The 18,822-nt window shown below is 43.0% G+C and overlaps 1 protein-coding gene across 1 annotated transcript; it reads right to left on the bottom strand.

Moving 5' to 3' along the window:
* Window positions 1-3,183: 3,183 nt before the first annotated feature.
* LOC122925736 (mitochondrial inner membrane protease ATP23 homolog) lies at window positions 3,184-17,371 on the bottom strand. The gene is made up of 6 exons (XM_044277086.1): window positions 16,990-17,371; window positions 13,944-13,989; window positions 12,171-12,252; window positions 7,894-8,031; window positions 7,295-7,378; window positions 3,184-4,057 (listed from the first exon to the last, which is right to left on the bottom strand). Exons 1-6 carry the CDS (start codon window positions 17,138-17,140, stop codon window positions 3,854-3,856), a joined length of 705 nt encoding a protein of 234 aa, XP_044133021.1. The 5' UTR covers window positions 17,141-17,371; the 3' UTR covers window positions 3,184-3,853.
* Window positions 17,372-18,822: the final 1,451 nt, after the last annotated feature.

Here is an 18,822-nt window from a genome sequence, read left to right as displayed (position 1 = left end):
GACTGCCTTATAGATAACAGCTTCCCTTCACAGCAGCAGTAAACTGACAGCGGATTACTCATCCAGATACAATGCCTTTTATGTGTTGACTGCTACAGGAGGACAATATTTTCCGTTTCATATTCAATGGTGTAATACTGCCTAAATAAAATAATCGATATAAAATGTTCTCTACGAATACAGAGTTTTCTTTCTAAGGTTTGCAAGCTTAGGAAAACATGTCTGCTTTAGACCCCTTTCACACGAGCGAGTTTTCCACGCGGGTGAAATTCGTGAAGTGAACGCATAGCACCCGCACTGAATCCTGACCCATTCATTTCAATGGGGCTGTGTACATGTGTTTTTTTTTCAAGCATCATTTCTGCGTTGCATGTGAATCGCATCATGTCCTATATTTAGCGTTTTTCGCGCAGCTCTGGCCCCATAGAAGTCAACGGGGCTTCAGTGAAAAACGCATTGCATCCAGATGCAAGTGCCGACGCAATGCGTTTTTCACTGATGGTTGCTAGGAGATGTTGTTTGTAAGTCTTCCGTTTTTTTTCCCACGCATCAAAAACTGGTTGCACTTGCACTGAAAAAAAAACAAAAACGAAACACTGAACATAAATTCAGACAAATCTGACTGAACTTGCTTGAGAAATGGTGCGAGTTTCACTGAAAGCATCCTGACATGATTCATATCGTTCATGTGAAAGAGGTCTTCTCTTGTCCATGGGTGGTATCTGGGATGGCTCAACTTGACTCATGTGAATGGATGTGTGCTGCAATATCAGACACAGTCCACAGATAAAAGCACTGTCTGCAAAAAATAGAATTTTTGTACTCACCGTAAAATCAGTTTCTCGTTCAATTCATTGGGGGACACAGCACCATGGTATACGCCCAGCCACCACTAAAACCATAGACATCAATATTGCAGTCACACACGGTAGCTTCTGGGTCCTCTCGGTACGGTTATTAGAACATGACTAGTTCAAATAATACACCCAGAGAATATTTTTTTTATTAAAAATTACAAACACAGGAACAAAAACACATTTTTCTTTTACATTTTCAGTGCAAAGTGTGCATTGCTGAATTAGTTTTGTTATATTGAATGGATTCGGGAAGGAATTTTTTTCCCCTTAAGTGGGGAAAATTGGCTTCTACCTCACAGTATTTTTTTGCCTTCCTCTGGATCAACTTGCAGGATAACAGGCTGAACTGGATGGACAGGTGTCTCTTTTCAGCCTTATGTACTATGTTACCTTATTAAAATTAAAAAAATAACTTGTTTACCGAGTCCTGTACAGGAAAATAAAATTAGAATATATTTAACAGGGTTATCCAGGGACTAGAAATTCCTTTGATCTGCTTATAATACAAGCGGTGGTCACTCATATTAGTGCCATTATTGTTTCGGACCCCTATTGCGCCGCTACAGCCCGCAGTCATGTAACACCGGAAGCGATGTGCATTCTTCCTGACTCATGAGGACACAACCCCGTAGGTGTGGTTGAGGGACCTGAATTCCACATGGATCTTTTCCACTACAAAGACCAATCCAGATGTGTTGTACTGCACACTCGGAATCCACACTAAACTCACCCTTGCCGTCTCAGACTACCTTTCCCGCTGTTCCTCTACTTGCTGGTCCACATATCTATAGTGGAAGGGGAAGCAACATGCTGTGGGGATCAAAAAAGTATTCAATATTAAAGAGGCTATAGACGTTTTTTATTATTGGCCCATTGTACTATCAGGAATGACACTGGTTCCCTATAACTGGCCAAGCAACCGTTTGTCAGCTGATCTAATCATTTAGGAGACTTTATGTAAAAAGTACGAGGGATGAATGATCGTAGTAAAGATCCTGTGCAATTTATATGGAACTATATAAATGAATGCCAATCGCCTGATATTATCATTGATCGGTGCTCATTAAGGCCCAGAACCAGGCTGTGTAAAAGGACCCTTAACGGGGATGTCTCATAAAAACATATTCTACATTTTCCAAACCAGGACACAGATCTGACATCTTGAAATAAATCTAGCAGAACAATTGGAGCAATTAATAGGGAGATCTCTGGACCCATGTGAGGTACAGGGCTGGTTCTAGCTTTGTTAGAAAGAGAATGTCATGTCCTATAGGACGTCTGATTTTCATGTTTTACATTAATCGTGGGATAACCATTTTAAGCTAAATTCTTAGCAAACTAATTAGAATTCAGCTTAAATTAGTGTTATGCACCCTCAGGAGTGCAGTGATACGGGCTACAGATCAAGCTGCCAGACAACTTTCCCGGATGAATTTCACTTACTGTATGTGAAAACATGAAGGCAGCAGAAAGCCAACGATAGAACATTTTTATTAAAGGCCCACTTGAAAAAAAAATTGTTGTTTTTTTTTTTACCCAAAATACAAAGCAATAGTAAAAACAACAACAAAAAATATTCTAAAAAAAACCCCCAAAAAACATGTCAATAGGCTTTAAAAGGGCATTCCGGTTATATTGTTGTCCCCTAGCCACAGGTGGTCAAACCCCACCGATCTCAAGAACTGGGGCTCTATACCACATGGAGCCCTCGAAATGAGCGGTCAGTCGGGCATGCACGCGGCTATCTGCAGAACTCTCAGAGAAATGAATGCCACTTACGATAGAACTCCCCTGCGACAACTTGTGTCACAATTTTGTAGGATGTGTCACAAAGACAGACTACGTAGAAAACTGCGATGTCATTGTACTGGCCTATCATATCACACAATGGATAATCACTACATGTGAGGGCAGTGTAGGCACTACAGGCTCTGCTATGTAGCACCAGCCTTCTGTACTTTTAACCCTTTCCTGACATGGCGTTTTTTCCGTTTTACTACCTGCCTTGCCGGAAACTTTAAAATTTTTCCATTCACATAGCCATATGAGGGCTTGTTTTTTTTTGAGGGACAAGTTGTACTTTCTAATAGCACCATTTAATATTGCATGCAATGTTGTTTGGTAAGCTGGAAAAAGAATCAGAAATGGGGTGGAATTGGAAAAAAAACAATTTTCGGCAGTTTTATGGGTTTTGTTTTTATGTCGTTCGCCATGTGGTAAAATTGACCTGTTACTTTCTGTCTCCGGGTCAGTACGATAAGGATACCACATGTATCTAGTTTTTCTTGTGTTTTAATGCTGGGAAAAAAAAACTTTTGGGAATTTTTTTTAAAAAATGTATCTTCATTGACATATTCTGAACCCCATAACTTTTTTACAGTTACCGCTGGTTGAGGGCTCATTTTTGATCATTTTTTTTTACAGTAGGTGAAGTGACCAAAAAACAGCGAATCGTCCATTTTGATATCTTTTTTGTCTGTTACACCATTCAGTTTGCAATATTTTTATATTTTAGTAGTACAAGCATTTTTAGACACAATAATGCCTATTTATATTTTATTTAAAATTTTGGAGGAAGGAGGGTGACTTTTTCAAAAAAATTTAAAACATGCATGCATTAGATTGCTGTTTCAATTCAGTAATGAGATTTTACTGCTTACTGAATAGAAAAATCTGCATAGTCCAACGCAGTGCTGCCACCTGCAGGCCTGCATTGGAATATACTTGTAACACACCTGGTAGCCTTGTACAGGCTCAGGCCTATTACTACTAAGGAACGCATTTCCCAAGGCATTCTGACCCTGGGATCACACTGGTCTCAAAAGTTCGTGCTTACATTGGACCTCTGGATCTGAGGGGTTAAGTGTCTTAGATTGGCATTATTGCTGATCGCAAACATTAGCCCGTGTGTCTGCTGTCACAGAGATGAGCGAGTGCCATCTTTAGAGATCCGACATCCCGACCAATGTCGGGAAGGGGTTAATACGTTATTTATTTCATATATTCGCATAATATCTCCCACGATTTCTAAACTCTTTGTACGCCATATTTGCTTCAGCTGTGTTATGAGGAATGCGACCAAAAGGTTCTCTGTCATGGAAACACGATTCAAAAACTTCATCCACAGCCTTTTCCGCTTCCTCTTGACTGAATTTCCTTGCAGCCATAATGGAGCCAACTGCTCGATCTCGGACACAAGTCTATTAACGAAATAAATACACAGAGTAACAATTCCCTACTGCATGCACCAACAATGTGTAATGTTAGAAACTAATAAAACTATACAAATAAATATCCTTGTACTCTGCGATATCATATCAATACTCAGTGTTAGGCTTTATCGCCATTTATCACTGTGCAGCACTGCCTGGATTGCAAATACTGTAAATGAAAGGCGACGGACACTGCTGGATTTTTTGGCTACTGTTGGGAAGCGGCAACTTGTCGGTTGCAATGCGACCCCCATTAACGTACATATCTGCGACACAGACAGTGCTATACAGAGAACTTTGTTAGTGCGACATATATTGTGACCAAAGTAGCCATGTAGCCCAAGCCTTAGGAATAGCAGATACAAACCACAGCAGTAAGGACTGCACCTCTCAGGTTAGGCTACTTTCACACTAGCGTTCGGGCGGATCCGTTCTGAACGGATCCGCTCATATTAATGCAGACGGAGGCTCCGTTCAGTACGGATCCGTCTGCATTAATAACTTTAAAAAAATTCGCAAGTGCGCAAGTAGCCTGCGTGGATCCGTTCAGACTTTCAATGTAAAGTCAATGGGGGACGGATCCGCTTGAAGATTGAGCCATATGGTGACATCTTCAAGCGGATCCGTTCCCATTGACTTACATTGTAAGTCTGAACGGATCCGCACGGCCAGGCGGACACCCGAACGCTGCAAGCAGCGTTCAGCTGTCCGCCTGTCCGTGCGGAGGCGAGCGGAGCGGAGGCTGAACGCCGCCAGACTGATGCAGTCTGAGCGGATCCGCTCCATTCAGACTGCATCAGGGCTGGACGGCTGCGTTCGGGTCCGCTCGTGAGCTCCTTCAAACGGAGCTCACGAGCGGACCGACGAACGCTAGTGTGAAAGTAGCCTTAGACATTTTACACAAAAAACTAAAAGTCACAGGGCCAGATTTGGTGATGGATCATGTGACGGACCATGTGATGAGCGTAGTGACATCACCACAGGTCCTTTTCCTCACAGATGAAGACAGAAGAGATGCCGGCTGCGCGAACAAGTAGATTAAGGCGAGTAAAAATAAATAAATAAAAAAAAAACATTTAACCCCTCCGGCCCTATTGTACTATGCATTCTGTATTCAGAATGCTATTATTTTCCCTTAGAACTATGTTATAAGGGAAAATAATACAATCTACACAACCTTGAACCCAAACCTGAACGTCTGTGAAGAAGTTCGGGTCTGGGTACCACGGTCTGAACAACGGAACGCAATCTAAAAACTGAACAACGGAATGCAAAATCGCAGTCAAAATGGACTGCAATTGGGTACCTACTCGCATGGGTTTGCCGCATTGCACCCAGGACGCCTCCGGAGCCAAAACGTGACACCCGTGTGAAAGGGGCCTAAAAGTCAATAGGGTTCGTCACACTCAGCTGGTGCTCATAGTGAGACGGATCCAGCACATATATTTCAGATTATTTAAAGTATCCACCCCGTGCCTTCATAACAGCTTCGCACACCCTTCTGATTGTAGACTACTACAAGCAGAACCACTTCCTTATCAAGCAATTTTTCAGTTTTTCTTTTTTTTCACCCTGCCTTCTCAGAGCCATAACTTTTTATTTTTCTATTCAAATAGATGTGTGCAGGCTTTTTTTTCCCCCGTGGACAAGTTGTACTTTCTTATGGCACCAATTAATATTGCATACAATGTATTTTTAAACAGCATTCCATAAAAAGGTAAAAATTACTTTTTTCTAAGGGTCAGTAAGATCATAGCTATACCACATTTTTTTGTAAAGTTTTGGCGGTGTTATAATACGTAAAAAAAAAAAAAATATATATATAAATAACTTTTAAAAGGAATGTATTTTTTCTGTGTGTTTTTTGCAAGGCAATCTGTAGTTTGGATGTCTTTTTGATAAATTTTTGATGTGAAGACCAAAAAGTGAAGTTTAAAAAAAAATAAAAAAATTATTCCATTACACCATTCACCACATGGGATAAATACTTAAATATTTTATAATATGATTTTATTTTTAAAACCCTTTTTCGCTTTCTACACGTTTGTTTTTAGTCCCCAAGGGGACTTTAACATGCAATCATGTGATTGATTCTCCCATAGACTGCATTGATTTCAAATTGCAGCCTATAAAAGATTAACTATGTTCCTATCAAGCGCTGCTACAGATAGGGCCAATCACAGACTTTGCTACCAAGTGTCTGCCGTGTAAAACAGCAGGCACTCAGCAGCTATGGCACCTGCTCAGCTACTGAGCAGGAGCCATCTTTAACGACCTGACGTCCATTGTATATTTATGGTGGCTGGCAGGGAAGTGGTTAAGACCCAACCTACCTTCTTGGCATTGATACTAGTAGGCATAAACAAAGATGATCTCTCACAATCTAACTTTAAAAGGCACCCATTAACTCCACCTCTCCCCCTTGGGTGCACAGGTTCCAGGTCTCCTTGCGTCAACATCTTTTTGGACAAGGTCATGTGAACACCGCAGAGGTAAAGTGTTACCCACGTTTTATGTGACTTGGATGACAAGCTGTGGCGGTCATATGACCTGCGTCAAACAGAATGGGTAAAAGTGTGTAAATAGCAAAGTGCCATATAATTAAAAGGGGCAGAGTGGTCACACGTACTATTCAAAGAGCAGTATGTTCAGGCAACCTACAGTAAGACTGGTGTGCATCACCAGTAACATAATAACCATGAGAGTAGTGCATGGTAAAGGCATAGGGGGGAATTTATCACAAACATAATATTTGCAGTTAGTTTTGCTTGAGTCTGCATTAGCATACTTTATGGCAAATTTATCAAAAAGCATACTCTGTTTGATGAATTTGGCGCATCTTTAAAAAACAGCATTTGTCTAGAAATGCTACTCGAGTGTTTGGCATGACTCCACCAAATGGAGTGGGCTGCCAGGTGCCATGATCGGCAATAACACCACTCACAGACTGTTAACCCCCAGGTGCTGTGTTCAATTGTGACCACAGCATCAGAGCTGTCAATTACTGGGACGATATTTTTTCAAATTATACCCCATTTTTCAGGTTCCCACTACGTTGTATGCAATCATTAGAAAGTACAACTTGTCCCGCAAAAACATGCCTTCATACTGCTAGGTATGGCTCCAGGAAGGCAGGGAGTAAAAAAGGCTGCATAGTAACGAGTGAAATTAATCTAAAAGGATTAGGTAGAAGAGGAATGATCATGAGAAGCCATGTTTCCATACCTGATGATGCTGCTTAACACCAAACTTGAACCGAGACATTTCATTGGCAAGGGAGCAATCTCCACTGAGACTGGCAGCTCGGATCTACAGCACAGTTCAGAAACATACATTTAAACACAATACAAATATTAACTTATAAGGGCTCAGACATGAAAAATATGTTGAATGGCACATACTTTCAGATGGATAACAGATTTAGGCATTGCAAATCAGCAGCAGAAATTGAAATTCCTGTGGATTTAAAGAGGCTTTCTGAGAGTTCTGCACTGATGGCCTATCCTTAGGATAGGTCACCAATATCAGATTGGTGGCGGGCCGACACCTGGCACCCTCAACTGTTACGGGTAGCTGCCGGCCTGAGGATATGCCATCGATATCTGAATACCCCCAAACCCCTTTAAATCCGCACTGCAGGTCAAGTTATATGCAGATTTGTTGTGGAACTTTCCGGCAGCATTTGGATGAGATTTCTTTAACCTCTCATCTATTTCACCATTACTGTAAACACTGCGGATTTGGGTCTTTAGCTTATATATAAGCAAAGAAATGGCAACTCTATCCTAAAAAGTCCCTAAAATGAAAAGAAATACCGTACATACCTCAGTACAGGCTAAGTGTCGAATGTTGCCTAAAAAGTCAACTTGTGCACGGCAGTGGTCATAAGCATGAATCAACTCATGTGTCAGCATTCTGTTCATAGTTGCTTGATCGTTAATATTATTCTGACATATAACAATCTACAAGAAAGGTTGAAAGAAAAAATATAAATAAATACATGAAATAAAAAACAAATGAAACATAAAAAATATTACTTGATACAATAGAGTGAGAAGTCACCAAAAGGCCTTCGGCCCCTGAATAATGGTCTAATGCATAAATACTCAAATGGTGGAAGTACTAACCCTAAGAACGTCCATGTTGCCTTCCGCAATTTGCGGAACGGGCGCCGGCAATATAAAGGCCTATTCTTGTTCGCAAAGCGCGGACAAGAATAGGACATGTTCTATTTTTTTAGCGGGGCCGCGGAACGGAGCCACGGAGTGCTATCCGCATCTTTTGGCGGCCCCATGGAAGTGAATGGGTCCGCATCCGAGCCGCCAAAACGGTTGTGTGCATGAGGCCTTAATTTGAGGGTATTTACATCCAAATCAGGTGAACGGTGTAAGAATTACAAAAGTTTGCATATGTGCCTCCCACTTGTTAAGGGGCCAAAAGTAATGGGACAATTGGCTTCTCAGCTGTTCCATGGCCCGGTGTGTGTTATTCCCTCATTATCCCATTTACAATGAGCAGATAAAAAGGTCCAACGTTCATTTCAAGTGTGCTATTTGCATTTGGAATCTGTTGCTGTCAACTCTCAAGATAAGATCCAAAGAGCTGTCACTATCAGTGAAGCAAGCCATCATTAGCCTGAAAAAACAAAACAAACCCATCAGAGAGATAGCAAAACCATTAGGCATGGCCAAAACAACTGTATGGAACATTCTTAAAAAGAAGGAACGCGCCAGTGAACTCAGCAACACCAAAAGACCCGGAAGACCACGGAAAACAACTGTGGTGGATGACCGAAGACTTATTTCCCTGGTGAAGAAAACACCCTTCACAACAGTTGGCCAGATCAATAACACTCTCCAGGAGGTAGGTGTATGTGTGTCAAAGTCAACCACAAGATGTAAACCATTGGTGAGCCTCAAAAACAGGAAGGCCAGATTACAGTTTGCCAAATGACATCTAAAAAAAGCCTTCACAGTTCTCGAACAACATCCTATGGACAGATGAGACCAAGATCAACTTGTATCAGAGTAATGGGGAGAGAAGAGTATGGAGAAGTAAAGGAACTGCTCATGATCCTAAGCATACCACCTCATCAGTGAAGCATGGTGGTGGTAGTGTCATGGCGTGTACATGTATGGCTGCCAATGGAACTTGTTCTCTTGTATTTATTGATGATGTGACAGAAGCAGCAGGATGAATTCTGAAGTGTTTCGGCAATATTATCTGCTCATATTCAGCCAAATGCTTCAGAACTCATTGGACGGCGCTTCACAGTGCAGATGGACAATGACCCAAAGCATACTGCAAAAGCAACCAAAGAGTTTTTTAAGGGAAAGAAGTGGAATGTTATGCAATGGCCAAGTCAATCACCTGACCTGAATCCGATTGAGCATGCATTTCACTTGCTGAAGACAAAACTGAAGGGAAAATGCCCCAAGAACAAGCAGGAACTGAAGACAGTTGCAGTAGAGGCCTGGCAGAGCATCACCAGGGATGAAACCCAGCGACTGGTGATGTCTATGCGTTCCAGACTTCAGGCTGTAATTGACTGCAAAGGATTTTCAACCAAGTATTTTTAAGTTTGATTTATGATTATTATTCTGTCCCATTACTTTTGGCCCCTTAACAAGTGGGAGGCACAAATGCAAACTGTTGTAATTCCTACACCGTTCAGCTGATTTGGATGTAAATACCCTAAAATAAAAGCTGACAGTCTGCAGTTAAAGCACATCTTGTTCGGTTCATTTCAAATCCATCGTGGTGATATATAGTATAGAGCCAAAAATGTTAGAATTGTGTCCATGTCCCAATATTTATGGACCTGACTATCACCCCCATTGTGTTGCTCGCAACCACCATACAAAGTAATAAAAATATACCAGACCAAATGATCCAAAAGACCACAATATTGTCACCCCGACGTACATTTTGCCTAAAGCTTCTTCCGACGTATATTTCTCCCCCTGCAAACAGCTTTGGGTGAAACGTACATCGGGGTGACGATACAGGATCCTTTGGGCTGGTGTATTTTTATTACTCTGTATGTATGGTGGTTGCAGGCAACATATTGTGATTTTCCCTGCAATGTTTTGCGTCATACCATTGGGGTATAATAATGGGAACGTTGAATTTTTAGCAGCTTCCCACTACATTGAATGCAATATTATATGGTGCTTTTAGAAAGTTCAAATTGAACCCTTCCCCTTTAAAGGGCTAAAGGTAAAAAGTCGTACAGTGCAGTTGGTTTTTAAAGAAGCAATTTTATATTTTTTTTTACCACCAGCTACCATCTGTTATATCAGACATTCGGCCCCTACTGTATAGGCAGTCCGTAGTCCAGCCCATGGACCAGTCCTATGTCAGGTATCTACGGCCTAACTGAAACATGACACCAGTAATGTGACTCTTCACATCATGTCTGACTTGCAGTAAGCAGCAGTGTTACATGACATATATACGCTGGGTCAGCACATTGGAGACTAGTCCAAGGAAATCGGACTAGTGGCGATATTAATGTACACACAGACATGTAGTAATACTATATATGCTCCTCAGTACACTACTACTCACCTGGGCAGTTCACAACTAGCCGGGTCACATGACTGACAGTTCAGTCCTATCCAGCTCACCTACGGATGCGTTTTTTACAGGACAATTTTCTGTTAGGGAGAGGCTACTGTATGGATATAATAAGGCCTGTGTCACCAGGCTTTCATATTCTGGACTGCTTCTATAGCGTTCTTGTACACACGTTTATAACAGTACTTTTGTGGTCTTTGTCTCATCTAGTAAGGCTGAAACGAGTTTATGAAGTTATGTAAATTAGGGCACGCAGGTACCCAGGCCTCTCTGTGATCTGCACGCCTAACCCCTCCCCATGGCGTCCTTTGGTCCGCCCTGCAATGATTTTGCGTCACCCTCTATGGGCAGAGGCACAGACATGTGCCGGTTAATGCCGTGGCTCGCTGTCCTCTGCTGGTGCCAATAAGTCTCCATACCTAGACAGTCTTTTTAAGGCTATTTTCACACAGGCGTTTTGGCTTTCCGTTTGGGAGATCCGTTCAGAGCTCTCACAAGCGGTCCAAAACTGAATCAGTTTTTCCTTAATGCATTCTGAATGGAAAAGGATTCGCTCAGAATGCATCAGTTTGCCTCCGTTCAGTCTCCATTCTGCTCTGGAGGCGGACACCAAAACTCTGCCTGAAGCGTTTTTGTGTCCGTCTGACGAAACTGAGCCAAACAGATCCGTCCTGACACACAATGTAAGTCAATGGGGATGGATCCGTTTTCTCTGACACAATCTGGCACAATAGAAAACGGATCCGTCCTCCATTGACTTTCAATGTTGTTCATCCGTCTTGGCTATGTTACAGATAATACAAACGGATCCGTTCTGAACGGATGCAGACGGTTGTATTATCCGAACAGATCTGTCTGTGCAGATCCATGACGGATCCGCACCAAACGCGAGGGTGAAAGTCGCTTAAGAAGAGCAGGCAGCCTGTCGAAGCTCTAATATATTATACAAGTTTAATCATGAAATCGACTCCTTTCAAAATCATTTAAACGGGCGTTATCTGAATTATCGTTTCATAGCCGACGTGTGCTCTCCATGTTCTCCACGGACAGCACACGTATCCATTGATCTTAGCGTGTTCTGCATCCTTGCAGAGAAGACATGCACTACTTTAGTCTGTTTTGCAGAATAAAAATGCACATATAAGTCTATGGGTCCATGAAAACCACGGACAGAACAATGGTGCCATCTATTTCATGGACCGCAGCTAGAAGATGCCGGCTAGCAGTGCACGTGGACAACTGACCTTTTTAGGGCATTTAAACTGTGCATATGGGTCCATGTAAAAAATGGTTCATTTTAACGATAGGAATTGCATTTCCTAGAGAAAATGATCCCAAATGTCACAGTCCAAAATAACAAATATTAGAAACCGCTTGTCTGATTGGGTAGCGTGCTGAGCTGTAGATTTAACTCTTCCAGTACCAGATTCTCTTTAAACATGCGCTATGTACTGCTTTAGGACTTACTAATGGAGTTTGCGGTGCGTCTCCTTATAACAGGTGATGACATTTAGAAAATTACCTCAGAGGTAGAAGAATCAAAACCTCCTCCCACTCGTTCATCACATTCTTCACACGCGAAATGTCTGTCCCTGTATGCGGTGCTGAAAGAGAATAAAGGCGAGATCCCCATTTACATCACGTCTTGTCCTGCTATATTGGAACACAGACATACAGGTCAACCCTTTACTGACACAGACATTTTCTGTTTTCGTTTTTTTACTCACTGCCTTCCCGAAGCGATAATTTGTATTTATTTTTTCCAGTTCACATAGACAAAGGAGGGACAAGTTGTACTTGCTAATGGCACCATATAGTGGGAACCTCTATGGGTTCTATAGGTTTCGTTTTTACAGCGTTTACTATGCAGTAAGACTGGCCTATTACCGTCTTTCTCCCAGTAAGTATGATTACAGCAATATCAAGTTTGTATAGTTTTCTTGTGTCTTAATATTTAAAAAAATAAAAATAAATTCCCCCTTGAACACAGGATCGTCTGATCGTGTCTCACATAGACTGCAATGAATTACCATTGCAGCCTATGGGAGATTCAGTGTGTGCTCCATAGGAACATCTCTGTGGCAGGTAATTGACCCACTAGCAGGCTCAAGGCTACCACAGTGATCAAAAGGCTCCCCTGATCTCAGAGCTGGGGAGCTGTTCAGGGTGTTGGAGCACAGCGTTCCCACGGAAGCGCCTTTCAGATGCCATGGTTACAATTGACCGTGGCATCTGAGAGGTTAAACGCCTGTGATTGCTGTTATCGTTCATCAATATTGTTGTCTGCTCCTGAGGAAGGGGTCACCGGTACTTGAACCCCGAAACGCGTTGAGCCTGTGTCACCATTAAAGAGATTGAACTGAAGCTCTGGTTTACCTGCTGACTACAACCTCTTAGACCTATTAAGCGGTCCTGGTCGGGGGGGGGGGGGGTGGAATGGTTATTGTCACGGGCGTCTTGAGTTTAACCTGTGGACAACCCCCCAGTGAAGTGAGTGGAACATTTAATTTGTTGTTACGGACTGTAACACCATACTATTATTTCTATTTGCACCTCGCAGCTATATTCTATCACAACAGAATGCTGTTTCTATTTAACCAATGTGATCAACTTTTATTCTCTGTCTATATAGCCATTCCACTGGAATTTTATATATTCATATACTTATTATTTTATTTGGGGCGTGGCGCTATAGTCTGCTACAGGAATATATAGGCAGATATACATATCCTCCTTTTTTTTATCTATCCTGATTATATAAGCGTATGGTATTCACTAATGCTATTTTTCAGAAAAAACGTACTTTATACGATCACTAGTATCCTCACCACTATTTTGTAGAAACCGTCACTGGTGGCACCTCTGGGGTTTCACACCTTCTAACCAAAAGAATCTGTTTAACCCCCTCTTCCTCCCCTTTTTTCCTTTTATCTTCCCCATCGTTCATCAGAGACAGCTTCTAAGCGGGTGCCGTGTTTAAATACCTTACTTCCGCTGTACCTGTACAGCAGACCTCCAGAAGGGGTTAACTATCTGAACTGTAACCAGGGTTTGACACGGACAGCATAAAGCTTTCATGCACGATCAGGATATGGGCCCTTTGAAATTCATGGACTCTGCCAGTTACATGAAACCTAGTAGCCAGTAGGTGGCGGTGGGCCCTATTCCCAAAGGGACCCCTATACAGTAACTTCACTGTACTATGGAGGGCTATGAATAACAAATTGGTAGAGTTGGTGGTCTCCTGTATGCACTAGCACCTCTAACATTACTTCACTAAGGTTAAGAAACTTACCAACCAGCCCGACTCATGGCATCTAAAAGTAATTTGACATGTGGACCTAAGAGAAACACAGAAATGCATTACATTGGAATTAATGACACAACCTATAATATACGCCGAGCTAAAATGTCTGATTTCCAGTAAATATAGATTAGAAATTGTATTATACCAATCTATGCACATTTCTAACATATTTATGTGAACCGTCGTTGTTCCAGACGCTGGTGGCCTGTCCTTAGGATAGGTTATTAATGTCAGATCGGTGGGGATCCGACACCTGGCACCCCGCCGATCAGCTGTCTTACGTAGCTGCCAGCACCAGTAAGGGTACTTTCACACTTGTGGCAGAACGTATGCAAACTGATGGCATTTGTCAGACGGATCCGGATCATTCTGACAAATACATTGAAATGCCGGATCTGTCTTTCCGGTGTCATCCAGAAAAGCGGATCCGGTATAAAAAAATTTTGCATTTTTTTTTCCAGTCAGATCCAGCACTAATACACTTCAATGTAAATTAATACCGGATCCGGCAAGTGTTCTAGAATTTTGGACGGAGATAATACCGTAGCATGCTGCGGTTTTATCTTTTGCCTGATCAGTCAAACAGACTGAACTGAAGACATCCTGATGCATCCTGAACTGATTGCTCTTCAATTCAGAATGCATGGGGATAAAACTGATCAGTTATTTTCCAGTATTGAGCCCCTAGGACGGAACTCAATGCCGGAAAAGAATAACGCTAGTGTGAATGTACCCTTACTATACAGTGGATGAAAGCGGAAGCATAAGGTTCTGTCCACTGTGTAGTGGCCATGCCGGGATACTGCAGCTCAGCTCCCATTCACGTGACTGGTAGCGGAGCTGCACCATACTGGAAAACTACACAGTGAATGTCCATCCCCTGTATAATTTTCTAAACCAACAACTGTCAAAAACAGCTGATCAAGGAGGATCTGGCATTGATGATCTATCCTGAGGACGGGCCATCAATATGACTATGGAGCTGATGACTAGACGTAGAGAAAAAATATATATATACATAAGGGGTAATGTAAACTAAGAATATTAGTAACCACCAAGAAGTTTAATGACCAGTATAAAAGCGCAATGCTGCAGGCGGAATCCATTTCCTGTCAGCAGGAGAAGTCCGACTCCTGGCTCACAGTGAGATGCATCTAAAGCCATTTTCATGCTTGCGCAAAGCAAATGGGGCCTGGTGGTGCTCCGGCCATTTCTGGCTATGCCAGATGCAAACAACAGTTCAGTGCTAGTGTGAAACTAGCCTAAAGCCTCACACGTCAGTGTTCGGTCAGTGATTGTGAGCCAAAACCAGGACTGGAGCCTCCACAGACATAAGGTATAAGGGAAAGATCTGCACCTGGTTTGGGCTCACAATCACTGAGGTGTGAATAAAACATAAGGCTCAGATCACTTCTGCTTTGAGCTTTCCATTCTACTGATCTGTCAGAAACGTTCACACTTGCAGCAGAGGATTCCAGCAATCGGGACGCAAACGGATGGCATTTGTCAGACGGATCCGGATGCAGATCAGTCTGACAAATGTATTGCAATACCGGATGCGTCTCTCCAGTGTCATCTGGAAAAACTGATCCGGTATTTATTTTTTTCACAGATTTAAAAGGTCTGTACATGCGCGGACCAGAAGAACGGATCCGTTTTGCTGGAACACTTGGGGACGGATCCGGCACTAATACATTTCAATGGAAATGAATGCCGAATCCGGCATGTGTTCAGTATTTTTGGCCGGAGAGAAAACTGCAGCATGCTGCGGTATTTTCTCAGGCCAAAAAACGTAAGAGGGACTGAACTGATGCATCCTGAACGGATTGCTCTCCATTCAGAATGCATTAGGATAAAACTGATCAGTTTTTTTCCCGGTATTGAGCTCCTGTGACGGAACTCAGCGCCGGAAAAGATAAACGCTAGTGTGAAAGTACCCTTTGAACAGAAAATGAAAAACAACTGATCCGCCTTAGGCCCCATGCACACGGCCGTTGTTCACGGCCGTGTGCGGGCCGTGGAACCGCGGCCTGGATCCCTTCCTGTGAGCTGGAGCGCACGGCGTCACTGGTTGCTATGACGCCGTGCGCTCCCTGCTGCCGCCGCAATACAGTACTACACTGGTATGATCTATACCAGTGTATTACTGTACTGTGCCGGCAGCAGGGGGCGCACGGCGTCATAGCAACCAGTGACGCCGTGCGCTCCAGCTCACAGGAAGGGATCCAGGCCGCGGTTCCACGGCCCGCACACGGCCGTGAACAACGGCCGTGTGCATGGGGCCTTATTTTGAGCATCAGTTGTGATCAGTTTGTGTCACTTCAGTCAGACATTAGTTATGTTAGATGGGAGAAAAAGTCCTGCATGAAAAATATTGATGTCTGACAGAAGTGATGCTCAAAATACGATGGACCAGTTCTTTTTCATTTTTCTGACGGATCAGTAGAACGGAAAGCTAAACTTAGACATGAATGAGCCCTATTATAAGATGTCCTTGTCAGTACTGGGAGTGAGACAATGACAGCATGCACATGGCCAGTATCCGTATTTTGTGATCCATGGTCGTGTGCATGAGGCCTAATGCTGGTGATGGATTCTCTGTCCCTTGAATGGAGTGGTGGTAACGTATCCACACAACTGCTTCATTTACACAGGGCAATAGGTGGGGGTCCCAGCGTTTGAATGATCATATCCTGTAGATGGGGGGAGAGAATTGTTGTTTATGGGCCAGTCCCTTTAATGAAGAGTTTCTGCAGCAGCTGCAGTGCTCAGATTGCTGCAAAACAGCATAATACACAACTCAGCTGCTGCAGAACTTCTTCTGGAAAATGGGGAAAGGGATTTCATAGTATGAAAGTACTGTAGACAGGAATCTCCCATTAATCATCAGAATGAGGTTCTGCAGCAGCTGAAACATTACAGATCCCCTTGTGCACATGTAATACCATGTACAGCAGCAGGGTGTATAGGAGGAGGCCATACCCCCCATGGTATGACATAGAAGACACGTGAAGGCCCCGCATCCATCACCTACTCGTCTCCATTGCGATCTTCATCCTCGCCTTGCACCTGAGCTTCAGCCCGTACAGCTTGGACAGAAAGGGCTCAGGCTTACGACCGCGGGGGTCTCTCTCGGGGAACAGATGGTAGCCGTAGTCGTCCTTTCCTGATTTATCTTCCTCCATGGGGACCACTTTCTGTCACTGACCCTGAGCAGCGTACAGCCACATGCGGTTGTCACAGCAGGCAGCGCTGACCTTCAGGCGCAGGTATATGACGTCAGCGCCGAGGACTGCTGGCGGCCATCTTTCATGTGGTCAGAGGCCAGGAGATGAAAACACTGACCGCGGCAAAGCGCAGACTAGTTTCCATAGCAACCAGGCGCACAGCGCGTATTGGGCACTGCCCACTGACTGGCATGAATACACTGAAATAGGAGTACTGTGGGGTATTATAGAAGCAATCAAACCGAGGTCCAAAGAATAAAAAATAAAAATAAAGTTTCTATCAACATCACAGTTTGAGGGATTGTTTTTCATGGCATATTTTTCAGGGTACCATTTAGAAATACTTGCTGAACTTTTCTGTAAGGGGTTGTCGAGGTTTTCTTATTGGTGGCCTAACCAAGGGCACATCTGACTGTCAGCGCCGCACTTTCAAGCGGCCGCGGCACTCCGCCGAGCGCTGCAAACTTCCTAGGCCATGTGACATCACGTTTATCGGTCAGATGGCCTAGGTGCAGCTCAATCTCATTCAAGTGAATGGGTCTGGGCTGCAAGTATTTATCATTATTATGTGACTCACTTATATTCCACAGCGCTTTACAGACATTAGCATCTCATTGTCCCCAATGGGGCTCACAATCTAAGTTCCCTTTCAGTGTGTCTGCAATACCAAGCATGGCCACTATCCAATAGACGGCACTGTGCGCTTACCGAAGTGCCACAGCCTCCTCAAACAGTTCATCAGGTTCTGAGAGTGGAAAGCCCGCAGATCTAATAGTGATGACCTATCCTGAGAATAGGCCATCCATATAAAACTCCCAGAAAACCCTATTCTTATTTCATCAGTAGCGGCAGCGGGTCACAACTTACACCCCGTGCAGATGGCACAGCTCATGAGCCTGCACCATAATAGTACAGGATGGTGCAGGGAACCAATCACATCATACTGTAATGGCACAGTGTGGGGACAGGGAAAGGCTAGGGACGTCTTTGGGGGACAATTATAAAAAAAAAAAAAAAAAAAATTAGAGTTGCATTCTACTCAAATTAGGCAGCTGATAATTTTTTTCAATTGGTCATTTTTTTTTTTTTAAATCAGTCCTTTTCTTTGTACTGTACAGATGTCAGTCTTGGTGTCTTTTTGCTACTCTGTCAGGAGTTCAGAGATAAGGGAGCCATCGGGGCTCCGACATCTGTATAGACAAAAAAGGGCTGAACAATTTAAATAAAGACCCATTATACAGTCCTGATCAAAAGTTTAAGACCACTTGAAAAATGGCAAAAAATCATATTTAGCATGGCTGGATCTTAACAAGGTTCCAATTAGAGCTTCAACATGCAACAAGAAGAAATGGGAGTGAGACAAAACATTTTTTGAGCATTCAATTTAATGAAAACAACGAATAAACTGAAACAGGCTGTTTTTCAGCTGATCAAAAGTTTAGGACCACACCTCCAAAAAAAACCTAACCCCCCCCCCCCCAAAACAGAAATCCAACTTCCAAACATGAACTCAGTAATGAGTAGCTCTGCCGTTATTGTTTATCACTTCCAAAATTTGTTTCGGCATGCTTGATGCAAGCGTTTCCATGAGGTGAGTGGGAACATTTCTCCAAGTGGTGAAGACGGCCGCATGAAGGCCA

This window comes from Bufo gargarizans, chromosome 2, assembly GCF_014858855.1.
Source record: "Bufo gargarizans isolate SCDJY-AF-19 chromosome 2, ASM1485885v1, whole genome shotgun sequence".
Classification (NCBI taxonomy): domain Eukaryota; kingdom Metazoa; phylum Chordata; class Amphibia; order Anura; family Bufonidae; genus Bufo; species Bufo gargarizans.
This window is presented reverse-complemented; position numbering and strand designations above follow the sequence as displayed.